The 22,371-nt window shown below is 43.6% G+C and overlaps 1 protein-coding gene across 1 annotated transcript in view; it reads left to right on the top strand.

The window, feature by feature from the left end:
• Nucleotides 1-22,371, top strand: part of CCDC178 (coiled-coil domain containing 178) — a 387,761-nt gene that overhangs the window by 133,315 nt on the left and 232,075 nt on the right. The window contains exons 15-16 of the mRNA XM_025210410.1: nt 1,733-1,894; nt 11,679-11,792. Of these exons, the coding sequence (XP_025066195.1) occupies nt 1,733-1,894; nt 11,679-11,792 (276 nt within the window). The remainder of the gene's footprint in view (nt 1-1,732; nt 1,895-11,678; nt 11,793-22,371) is intronic.

The following is a 22,371-nucleotide window of genomic DNA, read 5'->3' on the forward strand; positions in this document are numbered from 1 at the left end:
CAATAATGGGGCTCGAATTAGAATACAAATGGCGGGAACTCTTTGCAAAGTGCATTTCTGTGCTGCAAAGAAGAAATGCACACTGCAAAGAAAGCTACGAATTGGCGGGAAAATAATTCAGTGATGCCAAAGCACACAAAAACAAAAATCACAACTTTGGGTTGTGACAAGGGGCAGGAAGGCAGCAGGGATCATAGGATCCCAGCAAGATAAACATCGACATTTCTCTTGAAGGTGTTCAAAGTAGGTGCTTGAACCACCTCCGGCGGCAGCCTATTCCAGGCCTTGGGGGCTCGGACAGTTAAGTTCTTCCTTATGTCCAGCCTGAAATGATTGTGGAGGAGTTTGTGACCGTTTGACCTTGTCAACCCTTGGGGCTCTCTGGTGAACAGACGTCCCCCCAGATCCTGGTGAGCACCCCTGATAAACTTATAGGTGGCCACCAGATCACCCCTGAGCCTGTGCTTTTCTAGGCTGAAGAGTCCATAGCTCTCAGTCTCTCATCATACAGTATGTTTTCCTGACCTCTGATCACGTGCGTGGCTCTTGTCTGGGCTCTCGCAAGCTCCTCCACATACTTTTTGAATTGTGGAGCCCAAAACTGGATGCAGTACTCCAGCTGTGGCCTCACCAAGGCTGAGTATAACGGGATAATGACATCCTGGGATTTGCTCAAGAAGCATCTATGGATGCAAGCCAGCATTTTGCTCGCTTTACTAGCTGCAGCATCACATTGAAGGCTCATGTTCATCTTGTGGTCAATGATGACCCACAAGTCTCTTTCTTCCGTAGTGCTAGTCGCTGTAGCACTGCCAAGCCTATAAGGATGCTGCAGGTTTTTCCTCCCAAGGTGGGGAACCTTGCATTTTTCAGTGTTAAACACCATCAGGTTCTCATCCGCCCATTTCCTGAGCCTGTCAAGGTCAGCCTGGATCGCCCTCCTGTCCTCAGGTGCGGATGCTTTACCCCAAAGTTTGGTGTCATCAGTGAACTTGGCCAGTCCGCTTCTGACACCAATGTCCACGTCATTAATGAAGATGTCGAATAGTGCTGGCCCAAGGACAGAGCCTTGGGGGACACCACTGGTCACAGGGCACCATGACGATTGACTTCCGTCAGCGACCACCCTCTGGGTCTGACCACAGAGCCAATTCCCCAGCCAGCGGATCGTGGTGAAGCCAAGGCCACAGTTGGCCACTTTTGTAAGAGGTGATCGTGGGATACCAGATCGAAGGCTTGTTTAAAGTCAAGTATACAACATCAATCTCTTCTCCCTTGTCCAGGTGATAGGTCACCTGGTCGTAAAAGTAAATGAGATTAGTTAAGCAAGACCTACCCACAACAAACCCATGCTGGCTCTTCACCTAGATGTTTCCACAAAGAATAGCAACTGCTTAAATAGTACTGTAACTTCATATTCTGCTTAAGTGGGGAAAAAAAAAAATATATATAGTTTCTTGCTTAGGACCTTTACTGTTTGTGTCCAAAATTCTGCTAGCCAGTTGGACTGTTTTTGATGCATTCATGCTCAGTGACTAATTTTGGTCTTATTTTATAGATGTTTCTAAAAACTTTTGTGTTGGCATGTATATATATGATTTTGTGGTGCTGATGCTGACATTTTGTATAAGCAAGTGTACTTTTATCATTTCTTAAAGAATTTTAATAGATTGTTTTATGTTCCTCTTCTGCTTTCATTGTAGTTGACAATAGTTTTATATCTTATAAACAGGTGAAGATTAAAACAATGTCTGCTGAATTAGAGGAAAAGCAAAGAGAAAGCTTGAAGAATAAAGAAGCAGCTTTAAAGAGAATAGCTGACATTGTGGAACCACTGGCTGACCTGGAAGCAAAATTTAAAAAAAGTAAAAATACATATAAAGAAAATAATAAGGTGATTTTTTCTTAACTTCAAATGGTAATTTAGAATGTATCTCAAAATATTTGTGCTAGTAAAAATGTTTACTAAAACTTAGTGGTTTTTAATGACTAAATCAAGAGAACTTACGAGATTCAGCTTTTTAGGCTGCGTAGTTGTGCCTTATACTATATCTATCTGTATGGGGAATGAGAAATATACAACAGAAAAGCTAACTTGGAATTAATTAATTTCAACAGACATCTTGTCTCATTCTCTTCTAGCTTTTATGTTGTTTATTTCAGGAGAAAATTGAAGAACTATGTATAGCACAGGCTTTGTATATGTCTTCTCTAGATTATTCCTTAGTTGTAACTTCCAGACCTGAAACCAGCTTTTCAGTTGTTGCTTCTTGGTCACTCTTTTCTTCTCAGCCCAGTGGGTCAGAATGATGGAACAAGAAATTCCTCTGTCCAGGAAGGGCTCCATCAGAGCCAAGGGCAGGAAAAGGAAGTTGTGTGCCAGATCTTTACTCTGTTTCTGTGCTCCCATGCATTTTGGCTTTTTCAGATGCATCATACTTTTCCAGGCTCCATTTTTCTTGACAGCGAATTTTATCTTTGTTGTCTGAATGAAGGACCCTTCCTCATTCTTCAGTTTGGTGCCTTCCAGCGCACTTCTCTTGTCATCCTCAAAGGGAACAATGAGTAAATAGCCTTGCCTCTAATCAGCTGTTCACTGGTGGCTACATAGCTTGCTTTTCCACATTTGAAAAGTATGGTGGCAATGAGGTGAGGTGCTTTTCTCTTTATCCAGTAGGAAAACTGTCAGATAAGCAAAACTTCTATCCACTCCAATAAACAGGTCTGGCCCACAGGCCAAATCTGGCTGCAATCCCGCGGCATATGGCCTGTTGGAATCCCTATGGGTTGGACAAATTGGCAGATGGGAAGCGGTACAACTTTCATGAAACAGGGTCCAGCCCTGCCTGGGCAATTGCAACATGGCAGGATCAGGGCCAGGGCTGTCCACCATGCATCTGAATTGGACTGGGCTGCTTCATAACCCCACCCCGGGCTGTCTGGGCCAAGCTGCTCCCTGTTTTTCCCCCCCATGTGTCCATATTGGGGCCATTCCACCCTACCCAACCCTGTCCTGTCGGTCCAGATCAGGTCTGAGCTCCCCCACATCCTTCCCCTGTGCATCTGGATCAAAGCTGCTCTGCCCCTGCCCCAGTGTGTTCGGATTGGGACTGCTTCCCCCACCCCCTATATGTCTGGATCAGGGCTGGGTTGCTCTCCCCTCTCCCATGTATCTAGATTGGGGCTGCTCCACCCTGCACTCCCTGGTGGTCAGATCAGGGTCAGGCAACATAACTCTCCTGTGACTGGATGGGGCCCTGCTGTGCCAGCCAGATTTGACCTGTGGCTAGGCCTGGCACTGCCCATCTGATCCATGAAGCAAAACATTTGGGCACCATTGGTTTAGGTAAATAGAACAAATTACTCAGCCATATCCAAAGGGTGACAGGAAGGGAGAAATAAAAAGGCCACAGGCTGCCTCCTTCCTATAAGACATCAAATGCAATGTAATTTAAAGGTTGAGAATTAGGCATGTACTGCTTCATTTCCTTTCTTGAACTTCCTTGTAGGAGATAGGCTCAACAAGCAAAAGTTCCTTCAGGGCAAACCATTTCCAAGCCCACCCTGAAGAGAAACATCTTCTGCATCACTTATCAGGGGAGTTGGCTTTAGAGGATCTCTTGATTCAAAAACGTTCAGCCAGTATAATGAAACATATTGCACCTAATTACAAGTAATTAAAGAGAATACTTTTGTTGGCACTCTTCATAAAACATATCTGGGCAGCTGCCCAGAAGCAAAGTAAATTCTCTGTGTGGCTCTGATTACAGTAGCAGAACAGGTCGACAAGGCAGAGAAGGAACAAACACACAAAAACAGCACTAAACACAAAGAAAACCAATATTGGTGGTAAGGCCTAATGCAATTGTTATTTGAGAGTCAGGAAAATACTATAGCATTTGAGATATAGGCCTCCAGTACTATACCATCTGTAAAAATAACCAATATAATTGGGTGGGGTGGAAGGTGTAATGATGCAAGTAACCTGTCAGCTGGCACTGTTTCCAACTCTTCCTCATCTTTATTTTTCTGTAAATATTAATAGCATTTATGCCTCTGGCTTCATTCCTAAGAGCAGCCACACCACTTTTATCTTCAAATCCTTTATTTTCTTCTAATATTGAAATCCTTTTCAAGAAGAAAACATGCAAACAAAAAAAAAGAGTTGTGAACTGGATATACAACTTTTTTTTTTAATTACGGAAGACTCTATTTGTAGATCAGTGGTTCTCAACCTTGCTGGACTGAAGGCACCCATCAAAATGCCAGCTTTTAGCTTTCATGGGTGCTTGCACATGCAACGAGGGTTTAATTCTCCCTAAATTGAAATGGTGGGTTTTTAAAAACCCACTGTTTCCACTGTTTCAATGTAGGGAGAATTAAACCCCTGTTGTGTGTACAAGGGTGAAGGGGCCTGACCGCCCCCCCAGCCTATCTGCTTCTCCCACGGCCGGGCAGGGGAGATCTTGTGGCCGCCTATAAATTTATTAGGGGAGGTAAATGGGGAATAGGGGAAGCGCTGTTTACTAAGGCGCCCCAGGGAGTGACTAGGAATAACAGGTGTAAACTAGTTGAGAGTGGATTTAAGTTAGATATTAGGAAAAAAAAATTTCACAGTAAGGGTGGCCAGGATCTGGAATGGGCTTCCAAGAGAGGTGGGGCTATCACCTAGCTTGGAGGTCTTCAAGAGGAGGCTAGATAGTCACCTGGCTGGGGTCATCTGACCTTGGTCCTCTTTCCTGCCAGGGGCAGGGGGTCGGACACGATGATCCATTGTGGTCCCTTCCGACTCTACAATCTATGAATCTATGAACCCTCACCACAACTACATAATGGGTGGTGTCCCACTGGCTGGCACAGCATCTGAGTGAGATCTGGGGGTTACGATTGACCAGAAGATGAATATGAGCCAGTAGTGCGATGAGGTCACCAGGAAGGCAAGTAGAACCCTGGTATGCATCAGCCAATTTGTGTCCAGTAGAGCCAGGGAAGTGTTCCTCCCTCTCTATTTGGCACTGGTGAGGCCTCAGTTTGAGTACTGTGTCCAGTTCTGGGCACCGCACTTCAAAAAGGACATGGATAAGTTTGAGAGAGTACAAAGAATAGCCACCCACATGGTCAAGGGCAAGGAGGATAGGCCCTATGAGGAGAGATTTGGGGAATTAGGCCTGTTCAGTTTGAGTAACAGAAGGCTGAAAGGTGACGTGATAGCCACCTACAAGAACATCGGGGTGAACACCAAGATTTAGGTGAGCAACTCTTCAGGAAGGCACCTCAAGGGAGGACAAGGACCAACAGACATAAGCTTATAGAGGGTAAATTCAGACTATATATAAGGAAGAACTTCTTCTCTAAGGGTCGCCAGAATCTGGAACACACTCCCAGCAGATGTGGTGCAGTCACCATCCTTGGAGGTGTTCAAGAGGAGGTTGGACAGGCTCACCTTGTTGAGCTTGTCTGAGCCCAATAACTTCCTGCCCATGGCAGGGGACTGGACTTGATGATCTTATAGTTCCCTTCTGGTTGTACAATTCTGATTCTACGATCCTATGATACACACGTCCCTTCTCTTATTTAGAAGCAATAAAGAGCACCCATCAGTCCTAAACTTGTGATGAGGCCTATGCAGTGTTAGTTGAAAGCCTTGTGATTTTTTCCTTAGCAGAATCATTTAGTCTTTTGAGACTGTGCCACAAAAGGCCATAGCTTTTGTTATAGTGGATTATACTGAAGATTTATGCAAGGATGAGGAAACCCACCAACTATTCTCACCCTGCTATACTGCTTGCCATAGATGTTGTAATGCAGTGTAGTTCTCATTTAGATGATCATACAAATCACATTCTTGAAACTCCTGAAAAGACTACCTCATCAGTATACTAGATTTAAGCTTTGCCTATTCAGTTTTGGGGCCCCATACCTCAAGAAGGATGTGGAGAGTTTGGAAAGAGTCCACTACAGAGCAACAAAAAATATTAGGGGCCTGGGAGGCATAACTTATGAGGCAAGGCTGCAAGAACTAGGGTTATTTAGTTTGGAGAAGAGAAAATTGAAGGGGGATTTGATAACAATCTTCAAATACCTGAAAGATGACTATAGAGAGGATGGAAATGGGCTTTTCTCTGTGATACCAGGGTATAGGATTAGGAGAAATGGCCTCAAGATGCAGCAGAGAAAATTTAGGTTGGATATTAGAAGGAACATTTTGTCTATGAGGGTGGACAGGCAATGGAACAGGCTACCTAGAGCAGGAGATGTCAACTGGAGGTATTTGGAAGGGTGCTTGGGGGTATGTGTGGATGGGTGGGGACAGAGTGCCGCCACCCACCACCCGTGCTGCTGCCTCCCAGGAGCAGGGGGCAGGCCACGGGTAGTGGCTTCCCTCTGGAGGCCACACAGGTGCCACCTGGCTGACTGGATGTGGGGGGGGGAAGCTCACATGCAGCGACCACTACCGCTATCCACCACCATGCACCACTACAGCTGCATGCAGTCCCCCCCTCCCTGCCACACTCTGTGTCTGGCCACTGCCACCAGGAGGGGTACACTCCTTAAAAAAGTTTGATAACCCCTGACCTAGAGAAACTGAGGAGTTGCCATCCTTGGAAGTTTTCAAGAGCAAGATAGAAAATTGGCTGCAATAGTTTAGTTGTGGATAATCCTGCTTTAAGTAGGGGCTGGTTAAGATGATTTTGTGAGGTCCCTTCCAGCCTTGCTTTCCTCTGATTTTTCATAACTTTCCTTCTTTTGATCAGTGTCAATGTGCAAAGCCTTGCAGACAATTCTACTGCCATATATTGTGTAAACATGCAGGCAGAAACAGTAACATGACATAGGGTGGGTGAGCGGGATGTGCTCAGAGTGCTGGGAAGGTGTGGGAGGTGGCAGCACTTCAGTCTTCCTTGCTCATCTTGCACTTTCTGGTTGCATATTTCAGTGGCATGGGCTATTTAGGTCATGGAATCCAAGGTGTTCTGGAAAACAGTTTCATAGGGTGTCAGTGGAGTTTGCTGCTGCTGGGGGGAGCACTGACCCTGTTTGGGGGTTTTTTTGCTGTTGAAATCAGCAATATTTTGTCCTCCCGACATGGTCTTCAGTGGCAAAAAAAATGGGGTCAAGATCTCCCATCTCCTCCAGCAGCAGTGAGTTTCACAGCCATTTTAGAGAACTACCATTCCCAGAATACTTTGCACTCTGTGACATTGCCCCTGATGTTGCTTGTTGCTGCTCCTGAATGTTGCCTAGTGGAGGAAAGGTAAGAAAAGACTTCCTTGAGCACATTTTGCCCATGTTATGCCTCTAGGCAGAGGCTTGCTTTCATTGTACCAGCCAAATATTTTTTTGAATACGTGAGAAGAGAGATGATGATTTACATGTCTGACAGAAAACAACATGAATTTAAACTGCAGTAAAAAGCATGAATTGTCTCTCAAGATCACAGCTTTAATTTTATCATAGTGTGAACTTCTCCAAAGGATATCTTTGTTACAAAAGAGAATGCGAAGTATTTTCATTCTGTGCTAGTCAGTACAGAACTTGGCCATTGAACTGAGGCTGTTGTAGAGGACTGGCCCCAAGAGTTTCTTGATGCCTTCAATGCTTTTGCTACAGCCAGGTTTCAGAAAAATCTTGTGAATGTATTATTTTCAATTTGGATATGTGAATTTTGGTTCTCAAACTGAACCATGGGTATAAGAACTTCCATGACCTCTTTCAGCTCAATCTTTTGCTGTCAAATTACAGTTGGATTCTACTGTTTAGCCTTGTGTCCACTGAAAGGATTTTCTATGCAGACTCACCTTTGTTTTCATTCTTAGTACAGTTTGCTGACTATTGAGTAAATAACCTGTCAGTCCAGACCCTTTACTTTCTCTGTGGCTGCCAGGCTGTGGCCTTAAACTTGGGGCCTTGACCTTCCCAGAACAGCTGCTCGTCCTGGTCTGCCCCCTCTCCAACTGATGAGTTATGGTGAGCAAGCTGGCCTAAAACCTCCGCCCAGATCTAAGCATCTGCCCACTCCCTGCCAGAAGAGCAGCTGACCCATCACTCCCTCCCATATAAATCCCTGACCCAGAAGAACGTGTGTCTGAATAACAGGGCTTGACCTGATCCCAGACTGCCTTACTGTTCCCTCTACCTCATGTTCCTCATCTGCTTCTGGTCTGATCTCCTGGCTCTTCGGCCCAGCTTGCCTCTGACTGCGTTCTGTGTGATCCTTTGGCTTCCTGGTTCAGTTCGTTCCCAGACCCAGTTCTTGGTTTGAACTCTTGCCTTCCTGACCTGGCCTGAACCTGAATTCTGTTTGCTCCTCCTGACCCTGGTCAGCACTTTGTTCCTTGAGTGGCCCCTGACCTAACTGCCTGTGACCTGGCACTAGTTTGCTCAGACTGAATGCTCTGTGAAGAGGGGACAGCATAAAACATAATTCCGTGCCAGAGTGTTCGTACCCATCCAACTTGATGGCTACAACTTGGGGTGTCCCCAGGCCAGACCAGATCAGTTGACTCAGTTAGCCTCTTCCCATTATACTGGAAGTCCAGGTACAGCAGTTGCTTGCAGAAAGCCAGTCCTTCCAATCCCAGGCAGTGTACCACCAGGAGAACCAACAACACTGGTGTGAGGAGGCATGAGGGCTTGTGGGAGGCTATTGCTGCACTCCAGGGCCATCCAGAGGAGTCCCCTGCCTGTCTCTTATTACCCAAAAGGTTTGATGGGGACCTGCAACACTTCAGGAGCTTCCTTATTCAGTATTGCATTTTATTCTTAGTCCTGCTCAACACTTACAAGGAACAGGCAAGCCTTATCTTAAGTCTTTTGAAAGGGCATGCCCTCAACTGGGCCTCCCTGTTAATGGATCATAGCAGCCTTGTCCTTCAGGACTGAGAGGTATTCCTGCAGGAGTTTGACTTCAACTGGGCCTGGACAGCGAAAATCACACTAAGAAATCTCTGGCAGGATACTGCCACTGCCTATGCATCTCTTTTTTTTTTTCTGCTGCTATGCTGCAGATGCCCACTGGAATAGGGCGGTCCAGGATTACCAATTCCAGTAGTTGCTCCAGGAGTGGAGGGAGCAGAAGAGGGATTTGCTGCTCATACTGGTTCTTTACCCCACTGTTGCTAGTCCAGAACCCAACAGTGGCGGACACTGTTGCCGTAACTTTTATATGATCAGGAATGATGCTGCTGATGCGAGCCAGGTTTCCATGGGAGAGATTCAAGGACACAATTATGCCCTGTGCCTCAATGGTAGGGATGACACACTAGGCATTGTGCTTTCACAACAACAGGGTGTGAAAAAGGCCTTCACCCCTGCACCTTTTTGTTCCTGCAAGCTCACCCCAGCAGAACAAAACTATGAGACCTTGAAACACAAACCCTTGGCCATCAGAGCAGCTTTTAGGGAGTGGCATCATTACCTTGAAGGACTATACCATGAGGTACAGGTTCTTATGGGCCATTGAAAGCTGGAATACTTTTGAAAGGCTACTTAATCAGAGGCAACTCTGGTGGACATTCTTTTTTCTCTCAATTCAGTTTCAACACAGCTTACCAACCCAGGCCTAGAAATGGGAAGTCAGACACCCTGTGTTGGAAGACTGTATGGTACAGACTCGTCTCAAGAGCCATCAGAACCCAGGCCTATTCTGAAGCCCCACAACTTAATTGGTGCCACATGACCAACAGACATGCTTTCTCTGCCTCTTGCTACCATCTGAGAGAAAATGCTCCCAGAAGAGCAAGCTGTCTTTGCTGAATAACCATACCAGGTCCAGAATGGGGTCATATTTACCTGGGTTAAGGTCTATGTATTACCAGGTCAGGTGAGGCAACCTTCTTTCACCTAAGTCATGACCCCCAGTTAGCAGACTACCTTGGAACTGAGGAGATCAGTTGGTAGGTCTTTTCCTACTTTTGATGGCCATGGACGTGGAAGGCAATGCAGCCTTTTGTCAGTTCTTGCAATGTTTGTGCCCAAACTAAGAGACTCAGTCAAAGACTGTATGGACTCCTTCAGTCCCTTCTCACTCTGCCTGCCATAGTCTGTCATATCTTTGTACTTTATTAGAGAGCTACCCACATCAAATGGTTGTTCTGTGATCCTGACAGTAACAGATCAGTTGACTAAATGGCCGATTTTATCCTATGCACAGGTGTTCCCTCAGCTAAGGGGAGTGCCTGACTGTATAGGTTGTCTCCATGGCCTTCTGGACTGAGCATCTGAATTGCATCTGCTCACAGTGTAACTCTTCAGTCCGGTTTTCCACTGACTCTGCACTCTGCCTGATTCTTCAGCTCCCCAACTCAGCTCATTCCCAGACCCAGTTCTTAGATTGACCTCGTAGCTTCCTGACCTGGCTTATACTTGGATTCTGTTCACACCTCCATGCTCCGAACAGCACCTTGTCCCTGAGTGGCCCTTGCATCTAAGCCCCAGGAGCACACAGGACCGTGTTCAGCTATGCAACAATTCAAATATACAATAAAAATAAAAGTAAAAAATATGTTAAAATTGCTGATATGTATTTTTGATGCAGGTATAATATATCAAAATGGCTCCATAAAATTACAAAAAAGATATTTCTAATAGCTAATAGTATTTTCAAAACAACGTATTAATGTCAGTGAGTAATGTTGTTAGCCCTTCCCCAAGTAAAATTTAGTAGAAACAATGTGACAAAGATCACATCGTTAGTCTTCTAGAGACTTAGAGGGGTGTGGTTTGAGTTATGTATCATTGTCTTTAGCTGTACATTTGTTTCGGTCTTAAAAGCTTGGATCAAAGTTTGCACAAGCTGATTTATATGTGAATAATGTGCAAAAGATGCTGGTAATTTCAAAGAAGAGATGAGACTGATTAAAAGTTAAAAGTATTGTTGCTGAATGAGAATATTAATGTTTTTATTTAGTGCAAGTAGTTACACACAACCTATAATTTTAAAAAATCTTCAAAGTAAAAACTTTAAGTAACTACCATTTTACATTTTTGTTTATGAACAGAGTAATTTACAAATGTTATTTATTGCAAACATTAGTAATAACTTGGATAATGTAATATTTTGTATTTATGATGCAAACATTTAGTACAAAATGAGACATCTAAAATTAATTTTGTTCATATGCTAATTAATAACAGACTGGATTAATGAGCAATGTAGAAGCAGAGATCTCAATACATTATTTTCTTCTACCAGTTTTTTGTGGCTGTCTTAAGTGGTATTCCTTGTGTTAGTTTGTAGTCACTAAACCTTAAGTGTTTTTTCTTCCTTTCCTACTATTTTCATGCAAACTATTCAAAATACACATTTTGAATACAGAAAATCTACTCATTAGCTAGCAAAATAAACTCACGGAACCATGAGGAGGAAAGGCTTTTGTGAAGCAGTGATATTCTGTTATATGACAATATATAGTATGTGAACCAATGTAGCTATTTTGTCTGTTTTAAAATGTGTTATGTAGTTGAAAATATATCAGAAATCAAACTCCTGAATGTACAGTATGGCTAAAGAATGAACCACATGAAATAATAGTTGCTTTAGGGAAAATAGGAATGAACTTATAAATGGTAACTTTTAAAGAAAAGTATTTAATGGCTAATATATTTTACAATTTCTGCAGAAATAAGGGCAATTACTTTTGCATACTAACACATCTCTCTATGCATATATTTTCCAGAAACTCTCCAATTTGAATCGAAGGATACAAGAGCTAGATGAACAGCAGAAACAAGCAGAACAACAATTGGAGCACAGAAAGAGTATTGTGCAGAAACAATTAAGTGATACACAGGTGAATAATTTAATATCTGGAAGTTATTTTGAACTAGGTTTAATTCCAAAGGTTTGCCTGTCATTTCTACTCAGTTGCTTTAGATGTATATGCATATTCTGCATGTACTATTTTCTCTTTCCTGCTTGAACTAACCTATCAGGTCCATAGCCTTGAGACAGGGTAAAGTACAAAGCAGAATTGATATTGAGGTCATTGAGAAGTCCTCCGCTTTCTTCATTTGCTACAGTGGCTGAGATTGCTTGGGGGGCTTTAGAAAAGCAATGGAGAAAATCAATAAAGAAAGAAAAAGATTTGGGCTGTAATAGAAACTGCCTGCTGATTGCACTTTTGCTCAGCAGATGGCATCTTTTTGTAAATGATGGCTTATATTTGCTATATTAGTTACTAAACTGTATAATCTACCAAAGGGAATTATTTGAATGTTATTACTGAACACTACATTTTATATAAGTACGGTTATAAGCATTTGTAAGAAACAAGCATTTTCTTTTAGGAATTTTCATTGTTGTTATCCTTTCATTACTATAGTGTATATAAACTTTAGATAGATATTATGGTATCAAAGATGAGTTATATAGTTTATAGGTAAACAAAGAAAATGTTTTTACTTTATCCAATGTAGTCTTTTTATTTCATGCATTTAGTAGTTCTGGTGAGGAAAACTTCTGGACTATCATCCCCTACAGAGGAAGAACTTAATTTGAGGGCTTGATTATTTTCTCATGTTGCTACATTGAAGTGGGAGGGCAAAGTTTCTTTCCTCTTCTTCAAGTTGTAGTGCTTGAGATCTACAAAAGAGACCAGGTGTTTTTCAGTGGATCTTCAAATAGCTGCAGAAGGCTGAAGTATTAGCACGGAGTTCCAATGACCGCACAGCTCTCTAGTATACTTCTTTCCAATGCTAATACTACTTGCCTTGGCTCTCTGTTTTCTCCCAGCCCATCATGCAGATTTGTTGATGGAAGGTGCCAGAGACAGTACAACTTCTGACCTTGCAGAGTCAAAAGTATATGATTCTCTCAAGGTGAATTATATTTCTGGAAAAGACGTGATGTTTTAAGTAGGGTTAGCAAACGAGTTAGTTGACTGGTGAATTAATGTCAGTTGACTGGTCAATTTACCACCTATTATTTGACCACAGTCAAAATATTCCATGAAATCAAGACTCTACTTGTGTAAGTGGTAACCTACCTTTTTATTGCATCATGGCGAGGGCTTCTTGCCCCTCAATCCTGCATGAATCGGGATACTCACAGGTAGAGACATGCATGCACACACTCCATTTAGGAGTAGGCATCCTGTGTCCTATTCTTTTTTCCTGAGATCTCCCTGCCTCCCTTCCTTTCCCTCTATTAAGCCATGTGTGACTGTAGGCCTATTTGTTGTGTAGTGACAGCAAAATTAATCCCATCAGGAATTACAAGCCCCTCTCAAAGGCTAGATGGAGACTACTAAGTGCAAACAAGAGATTCCCTGGGACAAATGACAGAACCGAAATGAGGGTGAAGGTTAGAAGTTAATGACCAGCCAGTGTCCATTACTCCCTAAAGGCATCTTAGGAGCCGCCCAGTGAAACTGCTCAGAGACACTTATGGATAGGAGAAAGAAAGATAGTTAGCCCTGCATTTGCTCATGTTCCATGTCACCACCATCTCTTTTCTGGTGAGGTAAATGGACATATTGGCTAAGACCAGAAGGGAGATTGACCAAAAGGTCCTTGGATTTTGTGAGGCTACAAACGAACTGCCTGTGCTGAGGGAGGAAGTAGAACCAGCAGCATGGAAAAGATTCTCCTGCTGGCCATCTGCTGTAACTGCAGACCTCTCAGAACAGGAAGAGAAACACTTGGTTCAGGGAGTAGGAAGTAGGAAGGCAAACCTGTACAGAAGCAGTCATCTGATGTAGGTCACAGGTGCCCTTGGGCCCAGTCCAGGTGCTGTGGGGAGGAGGGGCTACCAAGGCCTTCCAGGTGGACTGGCCATCTGTTCTGGGAAGTCCTTGGAAGCACTGGACTCTTGAGTTTTCTAGGAGATAAAGTAGCTGTTAGAAACAACTGAAGGCTATAGGTTGAATTGAATACAAGAGATACTGTGAGAGTGGCTATCCCACAACTCTCCATACTCATTTTTTTAAAGCTTTTTAGTCAAAAGGTACATGGAAAAATGGTTAAAGCTCACTGCAAGTTCTGTTCTTTTGAGTATGTAACACATGCAGATAGAATGGAGAAACAGCTGAAAGGATAAACTGGTCTGCATTACAATTTGTTTTTCCTTCACATTCTCCTTCTACTTCATCCTCAGTAGCAACATCTTCACAAAGCACAGTGTCTTTTAATGAAGGTACGAATGATAATGGAAGTGAAGGTAGTTCAGTTTCTACATAGCCCAATAACATTTTGCTACTCTGTGTGTTTCAGTATCAAGAATTCCTGAAAAATGTCACTAAGCTAGTAGTATGAGTTTTTTAGATCACATGTCTGATGACCAGAAAAATGAATTTGATTTGTATAAATTGCCAGAGATATTTATGCCAAGAATATACCATTTCAGTTAGCTGAAAATTGTTATGCGCTAGAATTTTTTTAATTGTGTTGAATTTGCAAAATTCCAAGTAGCAAATGGCTTACAGGAGCTGTTCTAAATGCTGGACTGGAAAATGTGAAAAAGAGAGTTAGTGTTCTTATTGCACAAGGTCCTCATTTGTCCTTACTGTCTGGTGGATGGAGCAGAATTCACACTGAAGGATGTCATTACCTTCATGGTAACAACTCCAGACTCAGACTTACTAATTCTAATGCACAACTGAGCATCGCTGCACAACCCAATATATTGCTCACCAGTTTAAAAATATCATCAATAAATGGGTTTACAGAAGATTATTTCAGTTATAACTGACAGTGCGACTAATAGTTACCCAAGCCACCTCTCACAAAGTGCCAGCTCATAGTTTTCACTTGTTTTTTTGACTATGAAAAAATACCAGAGCAGTTGTTCTCTGGCAAAAAACTCAGAAAGACCACTACAGGTCAGACTGTTTTTGGCACTGTGGATTCCTATTTGAAATCTCTGGGTTTATCTTATGAATCATGTGTAGGTGTTTGCACAGCTACCAGTACTAATACTGTGCACTCTCTGTGGCACTCCTAAAAGGATCACATAGCACCCCAGGGTACCATGACGTCCTAGTTGAGAATCCATTGTACTAACATACAAGCTGCCTAGGCTTTGTTGATAAATTAGTATCCATACTTGTTTTCTGGATGCCCATGTGATGCAGCTCTTCATTCATGATGCTGAAGATCTGGCAACTTCCTCATCACAGGTGTCAAAACTGAACAACATTTTCAAGTTTTTCAAAAATAAAAAAGTACCAACAGCTGTATTTGAGTGTCACTTAGTACAGCGCTTAGTTGTATCCACACTGAGTAAGCTGCATCGTACTCACTGGGCATCCTATATTAAATCTCTCAGGGATCTTCAGAAATGCCAGAAAGCACTTCAATCACCTACTGTTGAAGAAGGTATGGTGAGGTTTTGCCCTCAGACAAACCACAGTTGACTTTCTTGATGATCATGTTTTCTAGCTGAGAAAATTTATTTCACTGCCTGAGTTTGTTGCTCAGTTTGTTCACAATACAGAAAATGATAGCTCTATATTGTCTGATGCCAAGAATGAGTTCCTGATCGTTAAGAAACATATTTACAAGAATACTGAACAAAGTCCGCTTACAAAAGTCTAAGTGGGAAAAAAAACCCAGACAAGATATTATCAGAGAAAATCAAATGATCACTCCTCCACATAATGTTGCCTACATTTTTGATCCATGTTTCTAGGGCTGTGATCTTTCTGATGATGAATTTAGTCCCGCTTGCAGCCTTATATTGGCTGTTTCAAGTTTTAAAAGATATAAAAGCAAAGAAATAATTCTAGTGGAGGTAGCAAATTGTAAAGCAGACAGAAGCCCATTCAGTTGTAAAACAATATGGAGTGCAGTCCTAGCAGTTGAATCAAAACAGCTTGCCTCTTCATCATAGTAGAAAGAGTTGTATCCTCCTTGCTGACTAGCGAGTATGGTAGAAATGCTTTTAATGCTTCCAGGGATATATGTTGTAGCTGTGTTGGTCTAAGAAACAGAGACAAACAAAACTCTTGGGTTAGAAGTTATATCTTTTATTAGACCAACTAAATAGTAACCAAAAAAAATCTTTCTTTGCAAGCTTTTGGGTCCAAACTTCCTTAGTTAGGCTGAGGAGGATTCAAAGATTGTAAGAATTCTCCCATGTAGGAAAGAAACTTCATTTTGCACAGGGGAGGCAGAGGGTGGAAGTTTCTTTCCCCTTGGATTTTTTCCTCTGAGTAATCCAGGGGGAAAAACTTCCACCCTCTACCTAACCCTGTGAAAAATGAAGTTTCTTTTCTACTTGGGAGAATGTTTACAATCTTTGAATCCTCCTCAGCCTTATGAAAGGTATTTAGACCCAAAAGCTTGCAAAGATAATTTATTTTTGCTACTATTTAGTTGGTCTAATAAAGGATATGGCCTCTAACCCAAGAGTTTTGTTTGTCTCTCTAACGCCTCCATGTGCTACTATATGTGCAGAATGAAATTGGTCAGTGTAACAGGCTTGGAGTATCCAACTTTCCCCTTGTGGTCAGACTCATCTGCCAGTGCTCCCCAGCCTCCTCTACCTCCTGTCTCACCTGCTGCAACTTTATCTTAATACATATTTAAGGGAAAGCTGCCTCCAGAGGTTGGGGTAACTTCTTTGGTGTTTTCTCTTCTTTTAGTGCTAGTTACTCACCCCTACCTCAATCTGCGGGGGTACTCTGCCCAAACTCCATGGGGTGCACTTTCCCTTCAAGATGACCTTAATCATGCCTTATGGCTATAATTTTGGGCTCCAGCTGCCCCCATAGCCATGTCCATACCTCAGAGATGACTCTGTTGCTACTTGGAAGGAACCTCCAGGCTCCAAACTAACACTGGGCCCTTCAGACTCCAAAAACCCTTGTCTGGGCTTCAACCTTCCCAACTTCAGCCCTTTTTATCTGACTGAGCCCCTTCAGCCCCAGTCCACTGCCTCAGACGCTGGGTTCCTGGGCCTCAGCCCTACATATCTGACCAAAGCTGGTCTCAAAACACAGAGCACCCCTGGCACCCTGCTCTGTGGCCTCCAGGCTTCCCCTGTAGCTACCACCTGGTCCTCCAGTATGAAACTTAAATACAGAAAAGATAACTGGAACACAAAAGATTAACCATCCAGTTAATATTCAGCCAAAAATCCCCTCAGGGCCATAATAATAGCAACAGTCATAAGGAGCTGACTTGATTTGCCCCAGTCTCAGGGTACCTCCTTTTCTCTGGCAGCCAGCTCTGTCCTGAGCTCTTTCTGCTGCCTGCAGTCATGGACTACCGGCCCCAGCCTAGAGACTGGGCTTATATGCAGCCAAGCCCTGCCTCTTCTAGTCACCTGGTGTAACATGGGGCCTGCTGGGGGCTGACTTCCCAGTGGCCCACCCACCTGTTTCTGGGCTACCCGCCTGCCTTCTCGCCCACCACGCCTTGTTGTTAATTAATTAAAGACATAATTAAGCGGAAGGCTGCCCATTTCCTGCCCCGATGCCAGGGGGCGCTATCTGCGGCTCCATTCCTCCCCTACATCGCAGCCCAAGCCTTGCAGATGGCATCTAGGTGTTATCATAAATCACTGGCCCCCACTCTGGGCCCCAGAATCCTCCTAATTGAACCCCACCTGGATTCCTCTCATCAGGCGGTCTCATCCGCCTTCATACTAGGCAGCATAGCTCCCTGAACTGCTTCCCCTTTTGGGTGTGGTCTCCCCAGGACTGTTGGCTAACTAGCCCTCCCCCCGGGACCTTTGGCTCCTCAAGCCCTGGCCCACCTCCAAGCCAGTCAGAACCGCAGGCACGCAGCTCTTGGGTGTTCCTCATGGTGGGCACAACCAGTGCCCTGCCACACCTGGCCACCGCCTGTGAAGATGTGTTCACAGGTTCCTGTTTAGCCTAACAAACTGTTTGGATTCCCCTGCGCTGCAGCATTTGAATTGCCATGGCTGTGGCAATTACTGTTGCTGCCATTCATCAGGGAAGGCAACCTAGCAATTATAGCTGGCTGGAGTGACTGGAAGCAATTGGTGCACCATTAGTAAAATGTGGACCAGATGAAAGAGCTGGGGAATTGGCACAACCTTAGTAAAACATTGGACCCCTATAGAGGCTGGATCCCTAACTGAATCCCTATACAGGCTGGATGTGGCCCACAGCTACCAACCCATGATGTAAGACATTTGGCTTCACAGGTGGAGGGATTAAAAATCTCTATAATATCTTTTAAAAATCCCCCAAATTCTCTAAAAAGTATATCTAATTTGTGACGTATACAACATTATGGGAGGTACAGGTAATAGTTTCAGTGTTAAGACTACATACTATTTAGCTCTTAGAACATAGATTCATCATTTATGTAATGTATGAAAAATATGATGTACAGGTGTATATAACCAGAACTTACAGGAACGGGTTTGAAAACTCTGAAGAACTGGTACTTTTTTCATTAATTATCAGGATTTCTTCTTATCTCCATCCAGATGCAATACAAGTCCTTTAGATTGATGGTGAAAGGACTTCTTCAAAACTTTTCATCTGGTACCAGACCTGTATTCGCCTCTATACTCACAATAAGACCAAAATGTCACTGTTTGAAAAAATAAACTCTCCACTAGGGAGAAGTCATGAAATCTGGTCTGTTTGGGACACAGTTTGCTCACCCCCTTTAGAAATCTACTAACAGGTTATGGTTGGGCTCTGTAATAAATTGCTAGTTTCACTGTATGTGGAGTCCATATAGATCAGAAGTCTTTGTAGGGCAAATGGTCTAAGAGCAAGGAACAGTTTCAACTAAAGCAATTCATCTGGCATATCTACTTTTTCTTTTCTGGTCCTTTTTCTTTCACTAATGCAATGATAGAGGATTTCACCAACTAAGAAGGATGAAGAGTACAGCTTGCCCATTATCCATCTTAGAACCAGGTATGTTATTCAACCCAGTCAGGAAAATAAACATCAATCCCAATTAACTGAGCCATTAAAAGAAACTATAGGGAAACCATAGGGAACTGAGAAGACTCGGTTCATCACTATTTCATCAGGGTTGGATCAGGATGTGGAAAATGTCAGTAATAGACCTGTTTGCTTCCATAATTGGAGCAGATATCAGGCTCTACTAGCAGTAGGAACAGATGAATTCTCTATTCCTGGAACCATAACTTTTTGTCCTTTAGTCTTAAAGTACTGAAATAAGTACAGAGGAATAGGGAGAGACCTATTTTCGCATTAGTAACTTGGTTATAGAAAAGAAGATTTTAAGACCTAATCTTGCTGATGAAATTATTTCATGATTCCTGATGTCCAGAGCTTTAAAAGTGGAATGAGGCAGCTTCCCCACTGTGGACTTTAAACTCTGGCCAGGCTGCCAAGTGCCAGGGATTAGAGGCGCCCAGCAGGGTTCAAAATCCTCAGAAGGGGAAGCACTTTGCCTTACACCCCCACCCCTGACACCTTTCCCCCTAAAACGTTTAATTCATGCTGTTTAATTCAAATTGTTCCTGTAAAAACTAAAAAAAGGATTTTGACAAAATGATTTTTTTAACTAAAAAAACATCGTTTTGAGAAATTCCAAAAAAGCCCTGGCTTTTTTTTTACAGCCAGGTGCAAAATTATTCCTCCAGAAATGCGAAGTACAGACTGTTCTGTAAAATCAGGGACAGACTCTTGGAAAGCAGTAATTGAAAAGATTGAAGGTTCAGAGTGGACAAGCAACTCAATATGAGTTCCCAGTGCATCGCTGTGACAAACCCCCCCCCCCTCCCCTCCCCCCCAAAAACCATGATCCTTCAGTGTAGAAACAGTGGATTCATGATTTGGAACAACAAGGAAATTTTACCTCTGGCTATGTTCGTTGTGATACCAACACTGGAATACTATGTCCATTTCCAGTACCCTCCACTTTTAAAGAAGATGCTGAAAAATTACAGGGGTTGCAAAAATGATCCACAAAAATGTTTCAGGGGCTGAAGAAAATGCCTTGCAGCAAGAAACAAAGAATTCAAATGGTTTCGCTTATCAAAAAGAGGATTGAGGTGACTTAATTATAGCACATAAGTACCTTCCCAGGGAGAAAATAATCGGTAATAAATGCTCTTTAATTTAGGCATAACAAGAGCCAATGGCTGGGATTCTTAAGTGAGTTAATGTTTTTGAGCCTGTCTTTTAGTTTAGATTACAGGGAAATCCGCATCTGCAAGAAAGAAAGGTGTGCTAGGTATTTGGGAGAGCTCTTTCTGCCTCAGGTTTCATTGCTTTGTTCATTCTTTAGCAATTTAAATTTTTAATGTGCCTATAATACTTGCTTTCCTGTTTTCTACTGTATAAATCCTGTGCTTCAGAACTGCTTGTGGGCTGCCTATATGGGCCAGGAAGAATAGCTTTTTTCCTTTGAATGCATTCCTTGACAACTGGAGGTTATTTTTCCCCCCAAAACTTCCCCTGAAGCACTGGACATTGGCCACAGTTGGGGTGTAATGGTCCTCCTAATGGTACGGAAAAACCTTTGAGGTGTCTTGCTGATGAGTCTCTCTCCTGCCCTGAGGAATAAACTGATTACCATATTTGGAATCAGGAAGGAAAATTACCCCTTGTTCCCCAGGACTAAATACACACAGTCAAAAAGCCCAAGGCTGAATTGATTCAGTCTTTGCAGGTTAGTCTAAGGTGCAGAGTTTGAACCGATGAGCAAATGAGCACACATTCACTTGTGATTCAGGAAATGCAGTCATATGTCTACGGTGGCACAAGCCAGAAACTGGGGGGGTGCTAGAACATTTGCTCTTCCTGGGTGGGGGTAGGGAAGGTAGTAACAGGGCTGTCCTGGGGGGGGTGGGGGGTGAGGGAATCAGGGCGACTGTCCCGGGCCCTGCACTTTGGGGGACTCTGCGGAGCCGGGCCAGCTTTGTGTCTGGGTGCTCGCCAACCCCCTCCCTCCCCACTGCTACCACCATGTCTGAGCCCTGCACAGGCTGATTTGCCCTGGGCCCCACACCGTGCCACAGTCATCTCTGGGTAGTAGCACTGAATTCATAAAAACTTAAACAAGAATTGTTCTTTCTCTAAAAAACTATAAACTGAACATTATCAATACAGCCTGGGAAGTGTGTTTGCTTCCTCTTCCTGCTGCCCCTGAGGTCTCTGGGATTTGCAGTCCAGTATCAGACCAGCAGAACTCCACAGCATTGCTCAACTCTTCCTCTTCCTGCTTCCAGGTACCTCTGGTATTTGTAGTCCACAGTTGAGCCAGCTCTAAGTACTCTGTACTAACTGTTCTGAGTACTCCGTACTCAGCACTTCCATCTGTGTACTCTGGGGAAAGTGAATTTAACCCTCCTCCCTGGCCCCAGGCCCCAGACCCCAGACAGGTTTTGGGTGGGGGGGGGCAGTGAGCCGACCCTCACTGCTCCAACTAGGGAGCAGAGGGGTGGCACCAGCCCTGCTCTCTGGAGCAGACAGTACAGCCCAGCTCAGGGAAAGCATGGTGGGATGCTAGCAGACTCCGATTTAACTTGAACCAGGAAGGGGTCTGGGACAGAAGTTTCATAAACTGGTTTAACCTAAATCAGTGAAGTCAGTTAAGTCTCATACTTTCAACCAGGTTTATTATAAATGAGTTTCAGCCATGGACTCCAGGCAGAGCCAGTGCCAACTAGCAGTGAGCTTGTAGAGCTTGCAACACATGCAGAGTTCACAGCAGGAGCTGCACTATTATGTATGTGAGCTGTGATTGCTCACTACACATACAGTGCATAGCCAAAAAGAAGTGCTGCTGGTACTACTCCTTGATCCACCTCTGTGCATGGTCTCCTGACAAGCATCCTTTCCAGGTCTCTGATATCATTGTCACAACCCAAAGTTGTGGATTTTTTGATTGTGTGCGCTTCGGCACCGCAAAATTATGTTCCCGCTGAATTGCAGCTCTTTTGCACGACAGAGTGTTCCGTTGTTATAGAGAACCCGCGTGCAGAAAAGTGTTTCCCGCTGTTTTGTAGCCTTCTTTGCATTGTGCATTTCTCTTGCATTATAGTGATGCACGCTGCAAAGGAGTTCCCGCCATTTGTATTAAGATTTGAGCCACATTATTGGCCGGTCTTAATTTAGGCACACGTGGCGGCTAGCTATTGGCTTGCTAGCCGTACAAAAGGCTTGGGTGGTTTCTGCCCAAGTTGGAGAGAAAGACGGAGAGACAGACGGAGAGACGGATCTCTAAGCGCTGTGGGTCCTTTCGAACCCAGCGTGTCTTTCTTAAGAAGGCGATACAGGCTCCAATTGCCGAACCCCCGGAGCCTAGCAAACTCCGGGGCACCACTCACAGATGGCCTCTAGCCTCTCCCCATCACCGATCGCAGTCCAGACGAATCCCTACCCTAGAACCCAGTTAATGAAACCACGGAGTCTGAACCACTCCGAGGATCCTGGGAACCGAGTTTTAGAGTCCTCCAACGAGGAT

The sequence above is a fragment of the Alligator sinensis genome, unplaced genomic scaffold (genome assembly GCF_000455745.1).
Source record: "Alligator sinensis unplaced genomic scaffold, ASM45574v1 scaffold88_1, whole genome shotgun sequence".
NCBI classification, from domain to species: domain Eukaryota; kingdom Metazoa; phylum Chordata; order Crocodylia; family Alligatoridae; genus Alligator; species Alligator sinensis.